This window comes from Littorina saxatilis, linkage group LG12 (genome assembly GCF_037325665.1).
Source record: "Littorina saxatilis isolate snail1 linkage group LG12, US_GU_Lsax_2.0, whole genome shotgun sequence".
Lineage (NCBI taxonomy): Eukaryota > Metazoa > Mollusca > Gastropoda > Littorinimorpha > Littorinidae > Littorina > Littorina saxatilis.
Genome location: NC_090256.1, coordinates 10,321,310 through 10,346,283, shown reverse-complemented (window position 1 = coordinate 10,346,283; position 24,974 = coordinate 10,321,310). Strand labels below are relative to the sequence as shown.

The following is a 24,974-nucleotide window of genomic DNA, read 5'->3' as shown; positions in this document are numbered from 1 at the left end:
CCCCCCCTCCCCCCCCCCCCCCCCCCCCCCCCGTGAGCCCGCACGGATTTCACGCCGGCAATTCCCACGTGCATTTCGTGCTCGTCAACAAAACTTTTCCGCAATGCGGTGCCAGCACAGGCGCATTACATTGCAATTTGGGAAAGGCGCCCCACAAAGAGTTCCTTTCCCACTCGTGTCACTGAAACCGTGACAGTTTAATATGTTCATTGTTTCCTCAAACGTCTCCCTATCCCCTCTTTGAAATAATTCAGTATCGTCGGCGAATTGTGACAACTTAAATTCTGTTTCACCGATAACAATTCCCTTAATATTTTTCGTTTCCTTAATCATAAGTGAAAATACTTCAGCACACAAAATAAACAAATAGGGAGATATAGGATCGCCCTGTCTACATCCTCTTCCTACATTAAACCAAGGGCTAGGCTGACCGTTTACTAATACAGTCGACTTAATATTTAAATAAAACGTCTTTATCCAACTCAAAATATCATTTTTAAATCCAAATGCCTCAAGCGTTTTAATCATAAAACGCCAGTCCAGCGAATCAAACGCCTTTTCAAAATCAATGCACATCAACAATCCTGCTCTCTTATGCTCATTACAATACACATCAACAATCCTGCTCTCTTATGCTCATTACAATATTCAATCAGATCATAAATTAAACGCACATTGTTTCCAATATATTTATTGGCCATAAAACCAGACTGATCTTCGCTAATTAGTTTTGGCAGGACAGTTTTCATCCTTTCTGCAATACAGGATGTTGCAATTTTATATACAACGTTTAATAGGGAGATAGGCCTCCAATTTTTCAAATATTCCCTTGGTTTATCCCCTTTGGGAATACATATTATGACACCTTCTCTTTAAGTGGGTGACATTGCTCCTTTTTCAAAACCATCGTTTATTGCTCGAACAACTAAACAACCTATGCGCTGTTTCCAAAACAACTTTAAAAAAATCCACAGTAAATCCATCAGAAGCCGGACTTTTTTCGTTGTTCATCTTTTTTCATTGTTTGTTTTTCTTTTCATCGCAAATAGCACCAACGACGACAACAGCACAGACATCACCAACTTCGACTCCACAAACCACGACCGTTGCCTCCACAGTGTTCACAACTGAAGCTACAAGCCTAACAACACCTCCGACAACTGGCCCAAGAAGTACGGAGACCTCACCACCATCAACCACACAGTCCTCTACGACTCTACAATCAACCGCATCGTCTACTACAGCGCTTTCATCACCTCCAAGTACTGGACCCAGAAGCACTATAGCCCAATCAGTAGCATCTTCGACAACCACTACACCATTTATTTCCACATCACCGTCCACAACAGGACTCATGAGCACAGAGACACCCACAGCATCGTCTACACTATCATCTACTACTGTATCATCAACAACTGTTCCGTCTTCCTCTTCATCGCCCACATCATCGCCTACAACAGGACCCATGAGCACAGAAACACCCACCGCATCGTCTACACAATCATCTACTACTGTATCATCAACAACTGTTCCTTCTTCCACTTCAACACCATCTTCCACTTCAACTATAACCCCGCCTTCATCACCACCTACTACAGGACCCAGAAGTACGGAGACACCAACAGTATCATCAACTGGTTCGTCCACTACTGTGTCGTCAACTACTACTCCAACAAATACGTCACCGCCCACTACAGGACCTCGTTCAACAACTCTACCGTCTACGAGTTCAACATCTGCTGGCACTACTTCCACTCCAACTCTAACATCTTCTACGACTCATACTTCAACGACCACTCACACAAATCCGTCAACAACGACCATTTATTCACGATCGTCTTCGTCCAATGCCTCCCCATCCGTCACCTCAACGCCTATATCACCACCAACCACGGGGCCAATGAGTACTGAGGCAACGTCAAGCACACCAACACTGTCTTCCACCAAAATTCCATCAGCCTCCACCACTCCTTCATCCACCACAACTTCGCCCTCAACAACTACCCCGTCATTAACGACCACTCCACATCCTACTACTGTACAAGGTATAACAACAGTGCCAACTATTCCTTCAACCACATTACCAACTACAACATCATCATCAACCACTTTGATATCATCCACAACTACCCCGTCATCTACCACCTCAAGAACATCACCACCTACCACAGGTCCCAGGAGCACTGCCAGTCCCTCAACATCGCCATCACAGTCTTCCACTACCGCATCGTCCAGCTCAGCTGCCTTATCAACCACAACCCCATCGTCCACCACTTTTCCATCTTCCACAACTATTCCGTCATCCACTACCATCCCATCATCCACCTCATCACCATCTTCACCGCCCACCACAGGGCCCATGAGTTCTGAGGCTACATCAGTGACACCAACACTGTCTTCCACAACACCCTCATCAACGACAGCTCCATCATCCACAACTACCCCATCAATCACAACCACCCCGTCATCTACATCCATCCCATCATCTACAACCACCCCAGAATCCATCTCATCACCATCTTCACCACCCACCACAGGGCCCAGGAGAACTGAGGCTACGTCAACCACACCAACACTGTCTTCCACCACGCAATCATCCTCATCGCAGACAACTGCTACATCACCACCAACTACGGGCCCACGATCTACAACAGTGCCAACTACTGCCATGTCTTCCACAGTCTCTTCCTCCACGTCTGCGCCTACGAGCACTGCAACGCCATCGACTTCAACCACGCAGTCCTCCACCACATTACCGACTACAAACCCATCCTCCTCCACAACGCCATCATCCACGACCACCCCATCTTCGACTACCATCCCGTCATCCACCACAACACCATCATCATCAACCGCGCCATCCTCTACAACCAACCCGTCCTCTACCACTACCCCATCATCTACCACCTCAAGAACATCACCTCCTACCACCGGGCCCAGGAGCACTGCCAGTCCCTCAACATCGCCAACACAGTCTTCCACTACCGCATCGTCCACCTCAGCTGCCTCATCAACCACAACCTCATCGTCCACCACTTTGCCATCTTCCACAACTAATCCGTCATCCACCACCATCCCATCATCCACCTCATCACCATCGTCACCGCCCACCACAGGGCCCATGAGTTCTGAGGCTACATCAGTGACACCAACACTGTCTTCCACAACACCCTCATCAACGACAGCTCCATCATCCACAACTACTCCATCATCTACAACCATCCCATTATCTACAACCATCCCAGAATCCACCTCATCACCATCTTCGCCGCCCACCACAGGGCCCATGAGTTCTGAGGCTTCATCAGTGACACCAACACTGTCTTCCACAACACCCTCATCAACGACAGCTCCATCATCCACAACTACCCCATCAATCACAACCACCCCGTCATCTACATCCATCCCATCATCTACAACCATCCCAGAATCCACCTCATCACCATCTTCACCACCCACCACAGGGCCCAGGAGTACTGAGGCTACGTCAACCACACCAACACTGTCTTCCACCACGCAATCATCCTCATCGCAGACAACTGCTACATCACCACCAACTACGGGCCCACGATCTACAACAGTGCCAACTACTGCCATTTCTTCCACAGTCTCTTCCTCCACGTCTGCGCCTACGAGCACTGCAACGCCATCGACTTCAACCACGCAGTCCTCCACCACATTACCGACTACAACACCATCCTCCTCCACAACGCCATCATCCACGACCACCCCTTCTTCCACTACCATCCCGTCCTCCACCACAACACCATCATCGTCAACCGCGCCATCCTCTACAACCACCCCGTCCTCTACCACTACCCCATCATCTACCACCTCAAGGACATCACCACCTACCACCGGGCCCAGGAGCACTGCCAGTCCCTCAACATCGCCAACACAGTCTTCCACTACCGCATCGTCCACCTCAGCTGCCTCATCAACCACAACCCCATCGTCCACCACTTTGCCATCTTCCACAACTAATCCGTCATCCACCACCATCCCATCATCCACCTCATCACCATCGTCACCGCCCACCACAGGGCCCATGAGTTCTGAGGCTACATCAGTGACACCAACACTGTCTTCCACAACACCCTCATCAACGACAGCTCCATCATCCACAACTACTCCATCATCTACAACCATCCCATTATCTACAACCATCCCAGAATCCACCTCATCACCATCTTCGCCGCCCACCACGGGGCCCATGAGTTCTGAGGCTTCATCAGTGACACCAACACTGTCTTCCACAACATCCTCATCAACGACAGCTCCATCATCCACAACTACCCCATCAATGACAACCACCCCGTCATCTACATCCATCCCATCATCTACAACCATCCCAGAATCCACCTCATCACCTTCTTCACCACCCACCACAGGGCCCAGGAGTACTGAGGCTTCGTCAACTTCCACAGTCTCTTCCTCCACGTCTGCGCCTACGAGCACTGCAACGCCATCGACTTCAACCACGCAGTCCTCCACCACATTACCGACTACAACACCATCCTCCTCCACAACGCCATCATCCACGACCACCCCATCTTCCACTACCATCCCGTCCTCCACCACAACACCATCATCGTCAACCGCGCCATCCTCTACAACCACCCCGTCCTCTACCACTACCCCATCATCTACCACCTCAAGAACATCACCACTTACCACCGGGCCCAGGCGCACTGCCAGTCCCTCAACATCGCCAACACAGTCTTCCACTACCGCATCGTCCACCTCAGCTGCCTCATCAACCACAACCCCATCGTCCACCACTTTGCCATCTTCCACAACTATTCCGTCATCCACCACCATCCCATCATCCACCTCATCACCATCGTCACCGCCCACCACAGGGCCAATGAGTTCTGAGGCTACATCAGTGACACCAACACTGTCTTCCACAACACCCTCATCAACGACAGCTCCATCATCAACAACTACTCCATCATCTACAACCATCCCATTATCTACAACCATCCCAGAATCCACCTCATCACCATCTTCGCCGCCCACCACGGGGCCCATGAGTTCTGAGGCTTCGTCAGTGACACCAACACTGTCTACCACAACACCCTCATCAACGACAGCTCCATCATCCACAACTACCCCATCAATCACAACCACCCCGTCATCTACATCCATCCCATCATCTACAACCATCCCAGAATCCACCTCATCACCATCTTCACCACCCACCACAGGGCCCAGGAGTACTGAGGCTACGTCAACCACACCTACACTGTCTTCCACCACGCAATCATCCTCATCGCAGACAACTGCTACATCACCACCAACTACGGGCCCCCGATCTACAACAGTGCCAACTACTGCCATTTCTTCCACAATCTCTTCCTCCACGTCTGCGCCAACGAGCACTGCAACGCCATCGACTTCAACCACGCAGTCCTCCACCACATTACCGACTACAACACCATCCTCCTCCACAACGCCATCATCCACGACCACCCCATCTTCGACTACCATCCCGTCATCCACCACAACACCATCATCATCAACCGCGCCATCCTCTACAACCACCCCGTCCTCTACCACTACCCCATCATCTACCACCTCAAGAACATCACCTCCTACCACCGGGCCCAGGAGCACTGCCAGTCCCTCAACATCGCCAACACAGTCTTCCACTACCGCATCGTCCACCTCAGCTGCCTCATCAACCACAACCTCATCGTCCACCACTTTGCCATCTTCCACAACTAATCCGTCATCCACCACCATCCTATCATCCACCTCATCACCATCGTCACCGCCCACCACAGGGCCAATGAGTTCTGAGGCTACATCAGTGACACCAACACTGTCTTCCACAACACCCTCATCAACGACAGCTCCATCATCCACAACTACTCCATCATCTACAACCATCCCATTATCTACAACCATCCCAGAATCCACCTCATCACCATCTTCGCCGCCCACCACGGGGCCCATGAGTTCTGAGGCTTCATCAGTGACACCAACACTGTCTTCCACAACACCCTCATCAACGACAGCTCCATCATCCACAACTACCCCATCAATCACAACCACCCCGTCATCTACATCCATCCCATCATCTACAACCATCCCAGAATCCACCTCATCACCATCTTCACCACCCACCACAGGGCCCAGGAGTACTGAGGCTTCGTCAACCACACCAACACTGTCTTCCACCACGCAGTTATCCTCATCACAGACAACTGCTACATCACCACCAACTACGGGCCCACGCTCTACAACAGTGCCAACTACTGCCATTTCTTCCACAGTCTCTTCCTCCACGTCTGCGCCTACGAGCACTGCAACGCCATCGACTTCAACCACGCAGTTCTCCACCACATTACCGACTACAACACCATCCTCCACCACAACGCCATCATCCACAACCATCCCATCTTCCACTACCATCCCGTCATCCACCACAACACCATCATCGTCAACCGCCCCATCCTCTACAACCACCCCGTCTTCTACCACTACCCCATCATCTACCACCTCAAGAACATCACCACCTACCACCGGGCCCAGGAGCACTGCCAGTCCCTCAACATCGCCATCACAGTCTTCCACTACCGCATCGTCCACCTCAGCTGCCTCATCAACCACAACCCCATCGTCCACCACTTTGCCATCTTCCACAACTCTTCCGTCATCCACTACCATCCCATCATCCACCTCATCACCATCTTCACCGCCGACCACAGGGCCCATGAGTTCTGAGGCTACATCAGTGACACCAACACTGTCTTCAACCACACCCTCATCAACGACAGCTCCATCATCCACAACTACCCCATCAATCACAACCACCCCGTCATCTACATCCATCCCATCATCTACAACCATCCCAGAATCCACCTCATCACCATCTTCACCACCCACCACAGGGCCCAGGAGTACTGAGGCTACGTCGACCACACCAACACTGTCTTCCACCACGCAATCATCCTCATCGCAGACAACTGCTACATCACCACCAACTACGGGCCCACGATCTACAACAGTGCCAACTACTGCCATTTCTTCCACAGTCTCTTCCTCCACGTCTGCGCCTACGAGCACTGCAACGCCATCGACTTCAACCACGCAGTCCTCCACCACATTACCGACTACAACACCATCCTCCTCAACAACGCCATCATCCACGACCACCCCATCTTCCACTACCATCCCGTCCTCCACCACAACACCATCATCGTCAACCGCGCCATCTACAACCACCCCGTCCTCTACCACTACCCCATCATCTACCACCTCAAGAACATCACCACCTACCACCGGGCCCAGGAGCACTGCCAGTCCCTCAACATCGCCAACACAGTCTTCCACTACCGCATCGTCCACCTCAGCTGCCTCATCAACCACAACCCCATCGTCCACCACTTTGCCATCTTCCACAACTAATCCGTCATCCACCACCATCCCATCATCCACCTCATCACCATCGTCACCGCCCACCACAGGGCCCATGAGTTCTGAGGCTTCATCAGTGACACCAACACTGTCTTCCACAACACCCTCATCAACGACAGCTCCATCATCCACAACTACTCCATCATCTACAACCATCCCATTATCTACAACCATCCCAGAATCCACCTCATCACCATCTTCGCCGCCCACCACGGGGCCCATGAGTTCTGAGGCTTCATCAGTGACACCAACACTGTCTTCCACAACACCCTCATCAACGACAGCTCCATCATCCACAACTACCCCATCAATCACAACCACCCCGTCATCTACATCCATCCCATCATCTACAACCATCCCAGAATCCACCTCATCACCATCTTCACCACCCACCACAGGGCCCAGGAGTACTGAGGCTTCGTCAACCACACCAACACTGTCTTCCACCACGCAGTTATCCTCATCACAGACAACTGCTACATCACCACCAACTACGGGCCCACGATCTACAACAGTGCCAACTACTGCCATTTCTTCCACAGTCTCTTCCTCCACGTCTGCGTCTACGAGCACTGCAACGCCATCGACTTCAACCACGCAGTCCTCCACCACATTACCGACTACAACACCATCCTCCTCCACAACGCCATCATCCACGACCACCCCATCTTCCACTACCATCCCGTCCTCTACCACAACACCATCATCGTCAACCGCGCCATCTACAACCACCCCGTCCTCTACCACTACCCCATCATCTACCACCTCAAGGACATCACCACCTACCACCGGGCCCAGGAGCACTGCCAGTCCCTCAACATCGCCAACACAGTCTTCCACTACCGCATCGTCCACCTCAGCTGCCTCATCAACCACAACCCCATCGTCCACCACTTTGCCATCTTCCACAACTAATCCGTCATCCACCACCATCCCATCATCCACCTCATCACCATCGTCACCGCCCACCACAGGGCCCATGAGTTCTGAGGCTTCATCAGTGACACCAACACTGTCTTCCACAACACCCTCATCAACGACAGCTCCATCATCCACAACTACTCCATCATCTACAACCATCCCATTATCTACAACCATCCCAGAATCCACCTCATCACCATCTTCGCCGCCCACCACGGGGCCCATGAGTTCTGAGGCTTCATCAGTGACACCAACACTGTCTTCCACAACACCCTCATCAACGACAGCTCCATCATCCACAACTACCCCATCAATCACAACCACCCCGTCATCTACATCCATCCCATCATCTACAACCATCCCAGAATCCACCTCATCACCATCTTCACCACCCACCACAGGGCCCAGGAGTACTGAGGCTTCGTCAACCACACCAACACTGTCTTCCACCACGCAGTTATCCTCATCACAGACAACTGCTACATCACCACCAACTACGGGCCCACGCTCTACAACAGTGCCAACTACTGCCATTTCTTCCACAGTCTCTTCCTCCACGTCTGCGCCTACGAGCACTGCAACGCCATCGACTTCAACCACGCAGTTCTCCACCACATTACCGACTACAACACCATCCTCCACCACAACGCCATCATCCACAACCATCCCATCTTCCACTACCATCCCGTCATCCACCACAACACCATCATCGTCAACCGCCCCATCCTCTACAACCACCCCGTCTTCTACCACTACCCCATCATCTACCACCTCAAGAACATCACCACCTACCACCGGGCCCAGGAGCACTGCCAGTCCCTCAACATCGCCATCACAGTCTTCCACTACCGCATCGTCCACCTCAGCTGCCTCATCAACCACAACCCCATCGTCCACCACTTTGCCATCTTCCACAACTCTTCCGTCATCCACTACCATCCCATCATCCACCTCATCACCATCTTCACCGCCGACCACAGGGCCCATGAGTTCTGAGGCTACATCAGTGACACCAACACTGTCTTCAACCACACCCTCATCAACGACAGCTCCATCATCCACAACTACCCCATCAATCACAACCACCCCGTCATCTACATCCATCCCATCATCTACAACCATCCCAGAATCCACCTCATCACCATCTTCACCACCCACCACAGGGCCCAGGAGTACTGAGGCTACGTCGACCACACCAACACTGTCTTCCACCACGCAATCATCCTCATCGCAGACAACTGCTACATCACCACCAACTACGGGCCCACGATCTACAACAGTGCCAACTACTGCCATTTCTTCCACAGTCTCTTCCTCCACGTCTGCGCCTACGAGCACTGCAACGCCATCGACTTCAACCACGCAGTCCTCCACCACATTACCGACTACAACACCATCCTCCTCAACAACGCCATCATCCACGACCACCCCATCTTCCACTACCATCCCGTCCTCCACCACAACACCATCATCGTCAACCGCGCCATCTACAACCACCCCGTCCTCTACCACTACCCCATCATCTACCACCTCAAGAACATCACCACCTACCACCGGGCCCAGGAGCACTGCCAGTCCCTCAACATCGCCAACACAGTCTTCCACTACCGCATCGTCCACCTCAGCTGCCTCATCAACCACAACCCCATCGTCCACCACTTTGCCATCTTCCACAACTAATCCGTCATCCACCACCATCCCATCATCCACCTCATCACCATCGTCACCGCCCACCACAGGGCCCATGAGTTCTGAGGCTTCATCAGTGACACCAACACTGTCTTCCACAACACCCTCATCAACGACAGCTCCATCATCCACAACTACTCCATCATCTACAACCATCCCATTATCTACAACCATCCCAGAATCCACCTCATCACCATCTTCGCCGCCCACCACGGGGCCCATGAGTTCTGAGGCTTCATCAGTGACACCAACACTGTCTTCCACAACACCCTCATCAACGACAGCTCCATCATCCACAACTACCCCATCAATCACAACCACCCCGTCATCTACATCCATCCCATCATCTACAACCATCCCAGAATCCACCTCATCACCATCTTCACCACCCACCACAGGGCCCAGGAGTACTGAGGCTTCGTCAACCACACCAACACTGTCTTCCACCACGCAGTTATCCTCATCACAGACAACTGCTACATCACCACCAACTACGGGCCCACGATCTACAACAGTGCCAACTACTGCCATTTCTTCCACAGTCTCTTCCTCCACGTCTGCGTCTACGAGCACTGCAACGCCATCGACTTCAACCACGCAGTCCTCCACCACATTACCGACTACAACACCATCCTCCTCCACAACGCCATCATCCACGACCACCCCATCTTCCACTACCATCCCGTCCTCTACCACAACACCATCATCGTCAACCGCGCCATCTACAACCACCCCGTCCTCTACCACTACCCCATCATCTACCACCTCAAGGACATCACCACCTACCACCGGGCCCAGGAGCACTGCCAGTCCCTCAACATCGCCAACACAGTCTTCCACTACCGCATCGTCCACCTCAGCTGCCTCATCAACCACAACCCCATCGTCCACCACTTTGCCATCTTCCACAACTAATCCGTCATCCACCACCATCCCATCATCCACCTCATCACCATCGTCACCGCCCACCACAGGGCCCATGAGTTCTGAGGCTTCATCAGTGACACCAACACTGTCTTCCACAACACCCTCATCAACGACAGCTCCATCATCCACAACTACTCCATCATCTACAACCATCCCATTATCTACAACCATCCCAGAATCCACCTCATCACCATCTTCGCCGCCCACCACGGGGCCCATGAGTTCTGAGGCTTCATCAGTGACACCAACACTGTCTTCCACAACACCCTCATCAACGACAGCTCCATCATCCACAACTACCCCATCAATCACAACCACCCCGTCATCTACATCCATCCCATCATCTACAACCATCCCAGAATCCACCTCATCACCATCTTCACCACCCACCACAGGGCCCAGGAGTACTGAGGCTTCGTCAACCACACCAACACTGTCTTCCACCACGCAGTTATCCTCATCACAGACAACTGCTACATCACCACCAACTACGGGCCCACGCTCTACAACAGTGCCAACTACTGCCATTTCTTCCACAGTCTCTTCCTCCACGTCTGCGCCTACGAGCACTGCAACGCCATCGACTTCAACCACGCAGTTCTCCACCACATTACCCACTACAACACCATCCTCCACCACAATGCCATCATCCACAACCATCCCATCTTCCACTACCATCCCGTCATCCACCACAACACCATCATCGTCAACCGCCCCATCCTCTACAACCACCCCGTCTTCTACCACTACCCCATCATCTACCACCTCAAGAACATCACCACCTACCACCGGGCCCAGGAGCACTGCCAGTCCCTCAACATCGCCATCACAGTCTTCCACTACCGCATCGTCCACCTCAGCTGCCTCATCAACCACAACCCCATCGTCCACCACTTTGCCATCTTCCACAACTCTTCCGTCATCCACTACCATCCCATCATCCACCTCATCACCATCTTCACCGCCGACCACAGGGCCCATGAGTTCTGAGGCTACATCAGTGACACCAACACTGTCTTCAACCACACCCTCATCAACGACAGCTCCATCATCCACAACTACCCCATCAATCACAACCACCCCGTCATCTACATCCATCCCATCATCTACAACCATCCCAGAATCCACCTCATCACCATCTTCACCACCCACCACAGGGCCCAGGAGTACTGAGGCTACGTCGGCCACACCAACACTGTCTTCCACCACGCAATCATCCTCATCGCAGACAACTGCTACATCACCACCAACTACGGGCCCACGATCTACAACAGTGCCAACTACTGCCATTTCTTCCACAGTCTCTTCCTCCACGTCTGCGCCTACGAGCACTGCAACGCCATCGACTTCAACCACGCAGTCCTCCACCACATTACCGACTACAACACCATCCTCCTCAACAACGCCATCATCCACGACCACCCCATCTTCCACTACCATCCCGTCCTCCACCACAACACCATCATCGTCAACCGCGCCATCTACAACCACCCCGTCCTCTACCACTACCCCATCATCTACCACCTCAAGAACATCACCACCTACCACCGGGCCCAGGAGCACTGCCAGTCCCTCAACATCGCCAACACAGTCTTCCACTACCGCATCGTCCACCTCAGCTGCCTCATCAACCACAACCCCATCGTCCACCACTTTGCCATCTTCCACAACTAATCCGTCATCCACCACCATCCCATCATCCACCTCATCACCATCGTCACCGCCCACCACAGGGCCCATGAGTTCTGAGGCTTCATCAGTGACACCAACACTGTCTTCCACAACACCCTCATCAACGACAGCTCCATCATCCACAACTACTCCATCATCTACAACCATCCCATTATCTACAACCATCCCAGAATCCACCTCATCACCATCTTCGCCGCCCACCACGGGGCCCATGAGTTCTGAGGCTTCATCAGTGACACCAACACTGTCTTCCACAACACCCTCATCAACGACAGCTCCATCATCCACAACTACCCCATCAATCACAACCACCCCGTCATCTACATCCATCCCATCATCTACAACCATCCCAGAATCCACCTCATCACCATCTTCACCACCCACCACAGGGCCCAGGAGTACTGAGGCTTCGTCAACCACACCAACACTGTCTTCCACCACGCAGTTATCCTCATCACAGACAACTGCTACATCACCACCAACTACGGGCCCACGATCTACAACAGTGCCAACTACTGCCATTTCTTCCACAGTCTCTTCCTCCACGTCTGCGTCTACGAGCACTGCAACGCCATCGACTTCAACCACGCAGTCCTCCACCACATTACCGACTACAACACCATCCTCCTCCACAACGCCATCATCCACGACCACCCCATCTTCCACTACCATCCCGTCCTCCACCACAACACCATCATCGTCAACCGCGCCATCTACAACCACCCCGTCCTCTACCACTACCCCATCATCTACCACCTCAAGAACATCACCACCTACCACCGGGCCCAGGAGCACTGCCAGTCCCTCAACATCGCCAACACAGTCTTCCACTACCGCATCGTCCACCTCAGCTGCCTCATCAACCACAACCCCATCGTCCACCACTTTGCCATCTTCCACAACTAATCCGTCATCCACCACCATCCCATCATCCACCTCATCACCATCGTCACCGCCCACCACAGGGCCCATGAGTTCTGAGGCTTCATCAGTGACACCAACACTGTCTTCCACAACACCCTTATCAACGACAGCTCCATCATCCACAACTACTCCATCATCTACAACCATCCCATTATCTACAACCATCCCAGAATCCACCTCATCACCATCTTCGCCGCCCACCACGGGGCCCATGAGTTCTGAGGCTTCATCAGTGACACCAACACTGTCTTCCACAACACCCTCATCAACGACAGCTCCATCATCCACAACTACCCCATCAATCACAACCACCCCGTCATCTACATCCATCCCATCATCTACAACCATCCCAGAATCCACCTCATCACCATCTTCACCACCCACCACAGGGCCCAGGAGTACTGAGGCTTCGTCAACCACACCAACACTGTCTTCCACCACGCAGTTATCCTCATCACAGACAACTGCTACATCACCACCAACTACGGGCCCACGATCTACAACAGTGCCAACTACTGCCATTTCTTCCACAGTCTCTTCCTCCACGTCTGCGTCTACGAGCACTGCAACGCCATCGACTTCAACCACGCAGTCCTCCACCACATTACCGACTACAACACCATCCTCCTCCACAACGCCATCATCCACGACCACCCCATCTTCCACTACCATCCCGTCCTCCACCACAACACCATCATCGTCAACCGCGCCATCTACAACCACCCCGTCCTCTACCACTACCCCATCATCTACCACCTCAAGGACATCACCACCTACCACCGGGCCCAGGAGCACTGCCAGTCCCTCAACATCGCCAACACAGTCTTCCACTACCGCATCGTCCACCTCAGCTGCCTCATCAACCACAACCCCATCGTCCACCACTTTGCCATCTTCCACAACTAATCCGTCATCCACCACCATCCCATCATCCACCTCATCACCATCGTCACCGCCCACCACAGGGCCCATGAGTTCTGAAGCTTCATCAGTGACACCAACACTGTCTTCCACAACACCCTCATCAACGACAGCTCCATCATCCACAACTACTCCATCATCTACAACCATCCCATTATCTACAACCATCCCAGAATCCACCTCATCACCATCTTCGCCGCCCACCACGGGGCCCATGAGTTCTGAGGCTTCATCAGTGACACCAACACTGTCTTCCACAACACCCTCATCAACGACAGCTCCATCATCCACAACTACCCCATCAATCACAACCACCGCGTCATCTACATCCATCCCATCATCTACAACCATCCCAGAATCCACCTCATCACCATCTTCACCACCCACCACAGGGCCCAGGAGTACTGAGGCTTCGTCAACCACACCAACACTGTCTTCCACCACGCAGTTATCCTCATCACAGACAACTGCTACATCACCACCAACTACGGGCCCACGATCTACACCAGTGCCAACTACTGCCATTTCTTCCACAGTCTCTTCCTCCACGTCTGCGTCTACGAGCACTGCAACGCCATCGACTTCAACCACGCAGTCCTCCACCACATTACCGACTGCAACACCATCCTCCTCCACAACGCCATCATCCACGACCACCCCATCTTCCACTACCATCCCGTCCTCCACCACAACACCATCATCGTCAACCGCGCCATCTACAACCACCCCGTCCTCTACCACTACCCCATCATCTACCACCTCAAGAACATCACCACCTACCACCGGGCCCAGGAGCACTGCCAGTCCCTCAACATCGCCAACACAGTCTTCCACTACCGCATCGTCCACCTCAGCTGCCTCATCAACCACAACCCCATCGTCCACCACTTTGCCATCTTCCACAACTAATCCGTCATCCACCACCATCCCATCATCCACCTCATCACCATCGTCACCGCCCACCACAGGGCCCATGAGTTCTGAGGCTACATCAGTGACACCAACACTGTCTTCCACAACACCCTCATCAACGACAGCTCCATCATCCACAACTACTCCATCATCTACAACCATCCCATTATCTACAACCATCCCAGAATCCACCTCATCACCATCTTCGCCGCCCACCACGGGGCCCATGAGTTCTGAGGCTTCATCAGTGACACCAACACTGTCTTCCACAACACCCTCATCAACGACAGCTCCATCATCCACAACTACCCCATCAATCACAACCACCCCGTCATCTACATCCATCCCATCATCTACAACCATCCCAGAATCCACCTCATCACCATCTTCACCACCCACCACAGGGCCCAGGAGTACTGAGGCTTCGTCAACCACACCAACACTGTCTTCCACCACGCAGTTATCCTCATCACAGACAACTGCTACATCACCACCAACTACGGGCCCACGCTCTACAACAGTGCCAACTACTGCCATTTCTTCCACAGTCTCTTCCTCCACGTCTGCGCCTACGAGCACTGCAACGCCATCGACTTCAACCACGCAGTCCTCCACCACATTACCGACTACAACACCATCCTCCACCACAACGCCATCATCCACAACCATCCCATCTTCCACTACCATCCCGTCATCCACCACAACACCATCATCGTCAACCGCCCCATCCTCTACAACCACCCCGTCTTCTACCACTACCCCATCATCTACCACCTCAAGAACATCACCACCTACCACCGGGCCCAGGAGCACTGCCAGTCCCTCAACATCGCCATCACAGTCTTCCACTACCGCATCGTCCACCACAGCTGCCTCATCAACCACAACCCCATCGTCCACCACTTTGCCATCTTCCACAACTCTTCCGTCATCCACTACCATCCCATCATCCACCTCATCACCATCTTCACCGCCTACCACAGGGCCCATGAGTTCTGAGGCTACATCAGTGACACCAACACTGTCTTCAACCACACCCTCATCAACGACAGCTCCATCATCCACAACTACCCCATCAATCACAACCACCCCGTCATCTACATCCATCCCATCATCTACAACCATCCCAGAATCCACCTCATCACCATCTTCACCACCCACCACAGGGCCCAGGAGTACTGAGGCTTCGTCAACCACACCAACACTGTCTTCCACCACGCAGTTATCCTCATCACAGACAACTGCTACATCACCACCAACTACGGGCCCACGATCTACAACAGTGCCAACTACTGCCATTTCTTCCACAGTCTCTTCCTCCACGTCTGCGTCTACGAGCACTGCAACGCCATCGACTTCAACCACGCAGTCCTCCACCACATTACCGACTACAACACCATCCTCCTCCACAACGCCATCATCCACGACCACCCCATCTTCCACTACCATCCCGTCCTCCACCACAACACCATCATCGTCAACCGCGCCATCTACAACCACCCCGTCCTCTACCACTACCCCATCATCTACCACCTCAAGAACATCACCACCTACCACCGGGCCAAGGAGCACTGCCAGTCCCTCAACATCGCCAACACAGTCTTCCACTACCGCATCGTCCACCTCAGCTGCCTCATCAACCACAACCCCATCGTCCACCACTTTGCCATCTTCCACAACTAATCCGTCATCCACCACCATCCCATCATCCACCTCATCACCATCGTCACCGCCCACCACAGGGCCCATGAGTTCTGAGGCTTCATCAGTGACACCAACACTGTCTTCCACAACACCCTCATCAACGACAGCTCCATCATCCACAACTACTCCATCATCTACAACCATCCCATTATCTACAACCATCCCAGAATCCACCTCATCACCATCTTCGCCGCCCACCACGGGGCCCATGAGTTCTGAGGCTTCATCAGTGACACCAACACTGTCTTCCACAACACCCTCATCAACGACAGCTCCATCATCCACAACTACCACATCAATCACAACCACCCCGTCATCTACATCCATCCCATCATCTACAACCATCCCAGAATCCACCTCATCACCATCTTCACCACCCACCACAGGGCCCAGGAGTACTGAGGCTTCGTCAACCACACCAACACTGTCTTCCACCACGCAGTTATCCTCATCACAGACAACTGCTACATCACCACCAACTACGGGCCCACGATCTACAACAGTGCCAACTACTGCCATTTCGTCCACAGTCTCTTCCTCCACGTCTGCGTCTACGAGCACTGCAACGCCATCGACTTCAACCACGCAGTCCTCCACCACATTACCGACTACAACACCATCCTCCTCCACAACGCCATCATCCACGACCACCCCATCTTCCACTACCATCCCGTCCTCCACCACAACACCATCATCGTCAACCGCGCCATCCTCTACAACCACCCCGTCCTCTACCACTACCCCATCATCTACCACCTCAAGAACATCACCACCTACCACCGGGCCCAGGAGCACTGCCAGTCCCTCAACATCGCCAACACAGTCTTCCACTACCGCATCGTCCACCTCAGCTGCCTCATCAACCACAACCCCATCGTCCACCACTTTGCCATCTTCCACAACTAATCCGTCATCCACCACCATCCCATCATCCACCTCATCACCATCGTCACCGCCCACCACAGGGCCAATGAGTTCTGAGGCTACATCAGTGACACCAACACTGTCTTCCACAACACCCTCATCAACGACAGCTCCATCATCCACAACTACTCCATCATCTACAACCATCCCATTATCTACAACCATCCCAGAATCCACCTCATCACCATCTTCGCCGCCCACCACGGGGCCCATGAGTTCTGAGGCTTCATCAGTGACACCAACACTGTCTTCCACAACACCCTCATCAACGACAGCTCCATCATCCACAACTACCCCATCAATCACAACCACCCCGTCATCTACATCCATCCCATCATCTACAACCATCCCAGAATCCACCTCATCACCTTCTTCACCACCCACCACAGGGCCCAGGAGTACTGAGGCTTCGTCAACCACACCAACACTGTCTTCCACCACGCAGTTATCCTCATCACAGACAACTGCTACATCACCACCAACTACGGGCCCACGATCTACAACAGTGCCAACTACTGCCATTTCGTCCACAGTCTCTTCCTCCACGTCTGCGTCTACGAGCACTGCAACGCCATCGACTTCAACCACGCAGTCCTCCACCACATTACCGACTACAACACCATCCTCCTCCACAACGCCATCATCCACGACCACCCCATCTTCCACTACCATCCCGTCCTCCACCACAACACCATCATCGTCAACCGCGCCATCCTCTACAACCACCCCGTCCTCTACCACTACCCCATCATCTACCACCTCAAGAACATCACCACCTACCACCGGGCCCAGGAGCACTGCCAGTCCCTCAACATCGCCAACACAGTCTTCCACTACCGCATCGTCCACCTCAGCTGCCTCATCAACCACAACCCCATCGTCCACCACTTTGCCATCTTCCACAACTAATCCGTCATCCACCACCATCCCATCATCCACCTCATCACCATCGTCACCGCCCACCACAGGGCCAATGAGTTCTGAGGCTACATCAGTGACACCAACACTGTCTTCCACAACACCCTCATCAACGACAGCTCCATCATCCACAACTACTCCATCATCTACAACCATCCCATTATCTACAACCATCCCAGAATCCACCTCATCACCATCTTCGCCGCCCACCACGGGGCCCATGAGTTCTGAGGCTTCATCAGTGACACCAACACTGTCTTCCACAACACCCTCATCAACGACAGCTCCATCATCCACAACTACCCCATCAATCACAACCACCCCGTCATCTACATCCATCCCATCATCTACAACCATCCCAGAATCCACCTCATCACCTTCTTCACCACCCACCACAGGGCCCAGGAGTACTGAGGCTTCGTCAACCACACCAACACTGTCTTCCACCACGCAGTTATCCTCATCACAGACAACTGCTACATCACCACCAACAACGGGCCCACGATCTACAACAGTGCCAACTACTGCCATTTCTTCCACAGTCTCTTCCTCCACGTCTGCGCCTACGAGCACTGCAACGCCATCGACTTCAACCACGCAGTCCTCCACCACATTACCGACTACAACACCATCCTCCTCCACAACGCCATCATCCACGACCACCCCATCTTCCACTACCATCCCGTCCTCCACCACAACACCATCATCGTCAACCGCGCCATCCTCTACAACCACCCCGTCCTCTACCACTACCCCATCATCTACCACCTCAAGAACATCACCACCTACCACCGGGCCCAGGAGCACTGCCAGTCCCTCAACATCGCCAACACAGTCTTCCACTACCACATCGTCCACCTCAGCTGCCTCATCAACCACAACCCCATCGTCCACCACTTTGCCATCTTCCACAACTATTCCGTCATCCACCACCATCCCATCATCCACCTCATCACCATCGTCACCGCCCACCACAGGGCCAATGAGTTCTGAGGCTACATCAGTGACACCAACACTGTCTTCAACCACACCCTCATCAACGACAGCTCCATCATCCACAACTACCCCATCAATCACAACCACCCCGTCATCTACATCCATCCCATCATCTACAACCATCCCAAAATCCACCTCATCACCATCTTCACCACCCACCACAGGGCCCAGGAGTACTGAGGCTACGTCAACCACACCAACACTGTCTTCCACCACGCAATCATCCTCATCGCAGACAACTGCTACATCGCCACCAACTTCGGGCCTACGATCTACAACAGTGCCAACTACTGCCATTTCTTCCACAGTCTCTTCCTCCACGTCTGCGCCTACGAGCACTGCAACGCCATCCACTTCAACCACGCAGTCCTCCACCACATTACCGACTACAACACCATCCTCCTCCACAACGCCATCATCCACGACCACCCCATCTTCCACTACCATCCCGTCCTCCACCACAACACCATCATCGTCAACCGCGCCATCCTCTACAACCACCCCGTCCTCTACCACTACCCCATCATCTACCACCTCAAGAACATCACCTCCTACCACCGGGCCCAGGAGCACTGCCAGTCCCTCAACATCGCCAACACAGTCTTCCACTACCGCATCGTCCACCTCAGCTGACTCATCAACCACAACCCCATCGTCCACCACTTTGCCATCTTCCACAACTATTCCGTCATCCACCACCATCCCATCATCCACCTCATCACCATCGTCACCGCCCACCACAGGGCCCAAGAGTTCTGAGGCTACATCAGTGACACCAACACTGTCTTCCACAACACCCTCATTAACGACAGCTCCATCATCCACAACTACTCCATCATCTACAACCATCCCATTATCTACAACCATCCCAGAATCCACCTCATCACCATCTTCGCCGCCCACCACAGGGCCCATGAGTTCTGAGGCTTCATCAGTGACACCAACACTGTCTTCCACAACACCCTCATCAACGACAGCTCCATCATCCACAACTACCCCATCAATCACAACCACCCCGTCATCTACATCCATCCCATCATCTACAACCATCCCAGAATCCACCTCATCACCATCTTCACCACCCACCACAGGGCCCAGGAGTACTGAGGCTACGTCAACCACACCAACCATCACCTCTTCCACCACGCAATCATCCTCATCGCAGACAACTGCTACATCACCACCAACTACGGGCCCACGCTCCACAAAAGTGCCAACTACTGCCATTTCTTCCACAGTCTCTTCCTCCACGTCTGCGCCTACGAGCACTGCAACGCCATCGACTTCAACCACGCAGTCCTCCACCACATTACCGACTACAACACCATCCTCCTCCACAACGCCATCATCCACGACCACCCCATCTTCCACTACCATCCCGTCCTCCACCACAACACCATCATCGTCAACCGCGCCATCCTCTACAACCACCCCGTCCTCTACCACTACCCCATCATCTACCACCTCAAGAACATCACCACCTACCACCGGGCCCAGGAGCACTGCCAGTCCCTCAACATCGCCAACACAGTCTTCCACTACCGCATCGTCCACCTCAGCTGCCTCATCAACCACAACCCCATCGTCCACCACTTTGCCATCTTCCACAACTATTCCGTCATCCACCACCATCCCATCATCCACCTCATCACCATCGTCACCGCCCACCACAGGGCCCATGAGTTCTGAGGCTACATCAGTGACACCAACACTGTCTTCCACAACACCCTCATCAACGATAGCTCCATCATCCACAACTACTCCATCATCTACAACCATCCCATTATCTACAACCATCCCAGAATCCACCTCATCACCATCTTCGCCGCCCACCACAGGGCCCATGAGTTCTGAGGCTTCATCAGTTACACCAACACTGTCTTCCACAACACCCTCATCAACGACAGCTCCATCATCCACAACTACCCCATCAATCACAACCACCCCGTCATCTACATCCATCCCATCATCTACAACAATCCCAGAATCCACCTCATCACCATCTTCACCACCCACCACAGGGCCCAGGAGTACTGAGGCTACGTCAACCACACCAACACTGTCTTCCACCACGCAATCATCCTCATCGCAGACAACTGCTACATCGCCACCAACTTCGGGCCTACGATCTACAACAGTGCCAACTACTGCCATTTCTTCCACAGTCTCTTCCTCCACGTCTGCGCCTACGAGCACTGCAACGCCATCCACTTCAACCACGCAGTCCTCCACCACATTACCGACTACAACACCATCCTCCTCCACAACGCCATCATCCACGACCACCCCATCTTCCACTACCATCCCGTCCTCCACCACAACACCATCATCGTCAACCGCGCCATCCTCTACAACCACCCCGTCCTCTACCACTACCCCATCATCTACCACCTCAAGAACATCACCTCCTACCACCGGGCCCAGGAGCACTGCCAGTCCCTCAACATCGCCAACACAGTCTTCCACTACCGCATCGTCCACCTCAGCTGACTCATCAACCACAACCCCATCGTCCACCACTTTGCCATCTTCCACAACTATTCCGTCATCCACCACCATCCCATCATCCACCTCATCACCATCGTCACCGCCCACCACAGGGCCCAAGAGTTCTGAGGCTACATCAGTGACACCAACACTGTCTTCCACAACACCCTCATTAACGACAGCTCCATCATCCACAACTACTCCATCATCTACAACCATCCCATCATCTACAACCATCCCAGAATCCACCTCATCACCATCTTCACCACCCACCACAGGGCCCATGAGTTCTGAGGCTACATCAGTGACACCAACACTGTCTTCCACAACACCCTCATCAACGACAGCTCCATCATCCACAACTACCCCATCAATCACAACCACCCCGTCATCTACATCCATCCCATCATCTACAACCATCCCAGAATCCACCTCATCACCATCTTCACCACCCACCACAGGGCCCAGGAGTACTGAGGCTACGTCAACCACACCAACCATCACCTCTTCCACCACGCAATCATCCTCATCGCAGACAACTGCTACATCACCACCAACTACGGGCCCACGCTCCACAAAAGTGCCAACTACTGCCATTTCTTCCACAGTCTCTTCCTCCACGTCTGCGCCTACGAGCACTGCAACGCCATCGACTTCAACCACGCAGTCCTCCACCACATTACCGACTACAACACCATCCTCCTCCACAACGCCATCATCCACGACCACCCCATCTTCCACTACCATCCCGTCCTCCACCACAACACCATCATCGTCAACCGCGCCATCCTCTACAACCACCCCGTCCTCTACCACTACCCCATCATCTACCACCTCAAGAACATCACCACCTACCACCGGGCCCAGGAGCACTGCCAGTCCCTCAACATCGCCAACACAGTCTTCCACTACCGCATCGTCCACCTCAGCTGCCTCATCAACCACAACCCCATCGTCCACCACTTTGCCATCTTCCACAACTATTCCGTCATCCACCACCATCCCATCATCCACCTCATCACCATCGTCACCGCCCACCACAGGGCCCATGAGTTCTGAGGCTACATCAGTGACACCAACACTGTCTTCCACAACACCCTCATCAACGATAGCTCCATCATCCACAACTACTCCATCATCTACAACCATCCCATTATCTACAACCATCCCAGAATCCACCTCATCACCATCTTCGCCGCCCACCACAGGGCCCATGAGTTCTGAGGCTTCATCAGTTACACCAACACTGTCTTCCACAACACCCTCATCAACGACAGCTCCATCATCCACAACTACCCCATCAATCACAACCACCCCGTCATCTACATCCATCCCATCATCTACAACAATCCCAGAATCCACCTCATCACCATCTTCACCACCCACCACAGGGCCCAGGAGTACTGAGGCTTCGTCAACCACACCAACACTGTCTTCCACCACGCAGTTATCCTCATCACAGACAACTGCTACATCACCACCAACTACGGGCCCACGCTCTACAACAGTGCCAACTACTGCCATTTCTTCCACAGTCTCTTCCTCCACGTCTGCGCCTACGAGCACTGCAACGCCATCGACTTCAACCACGCAGTTCTCCACCACATTACCGACTACAACACCATTCTCCACCACAACGCCATCATCCACGACCACCCCATCTTTCACTATCATCCCGTCATCAACCACAACACCATCATCGTCAACCGCCCCATCCTCTACAACCACCCCGTCCTCTACCACTACCCCATCATCTACCACCTCAAGAACATCACCACCTACCACCGGGCCCAGGAGCACTGCCAGTCCCTCAACATCGCCATCACAGTCTTCCACTACCGCATCGTCCACTTTACAAACAACTGCCACATCACCAGCAATTACAGGCCCAGGCTTTACAACAGTGCCAAGTACTATTTCATCGTCTCCCTTCAGTACCCCTTCCTCGACAATGTTCACTTCAACGACCCATACATCGACAACCACTCACACAACAGAGTCAAGTACAACCACCCCATCCATCACTACGTTCTTATCCAGTTCAACTTCGGTGGCTTTCTCCTCTTTTGGGAGCACTTCCACGCCATCTTCGTCTACACCAACCTCGGCATTTGGTATGTGTGTGTGTGTGTGTGTGTGTGTGTGTGTGTGTGTGTGTGTGTGTGTGAGTGTGTATGTGTGTCTATGTATGTGTGTGCGTGCGTTTGTGTGTGTGCGCGTGCGTGTGTGCGTGTGTGTGTGTGTGTGTTTGTATGAATGGCGCTGTGAGAAATTTGTTTTTAAATATGCTTTTGTCTTTATTTTCCCCCATGTTTTGACTTGCCTGAGTAGGCAGGAGAGTCTTTGTTATGAGCAGTATTCGACTGTTTGGTCAACCGTCCGTCCGTATACTAAATCTTAACTCAGATGCTTTACAAGCGAGAGCTTTTAAATTTCACACCCTCGTAGGTTTTTAGTGATCTTCATGTGGCTTGTGTTCTCTCAGCAGCAGAGTTTTAGCCACCTATAATTTACTAGTTTGGGTGAAAAAAGTG

At 53.0% G+C, this 24,974-nt stretch overlaps 1 protein-coding gene across 1 annotated transcript in view; it reads left to right on the top strand.

The window, feature by feature from the left end:
• The window catches only part of LOC138982550 (mucin-3B-like), a 150,947-nt gene that overhangs the window by 63,982 nt on the left and 61,991 nt on the right, over nucleotides 1-24,974 (top strand). The window contains exon 32 of the mRNA XM_070355864.1: nucleotides 1,050-24,554. Coding sequence (XP_070211965.1) covers nucleotides 1,050-24,554 — 23,505 coding nt within the window. The remainder of the gene's footprint in view (nucleotides 1-1,049; nucleotides 24,555-24,974) is intronic.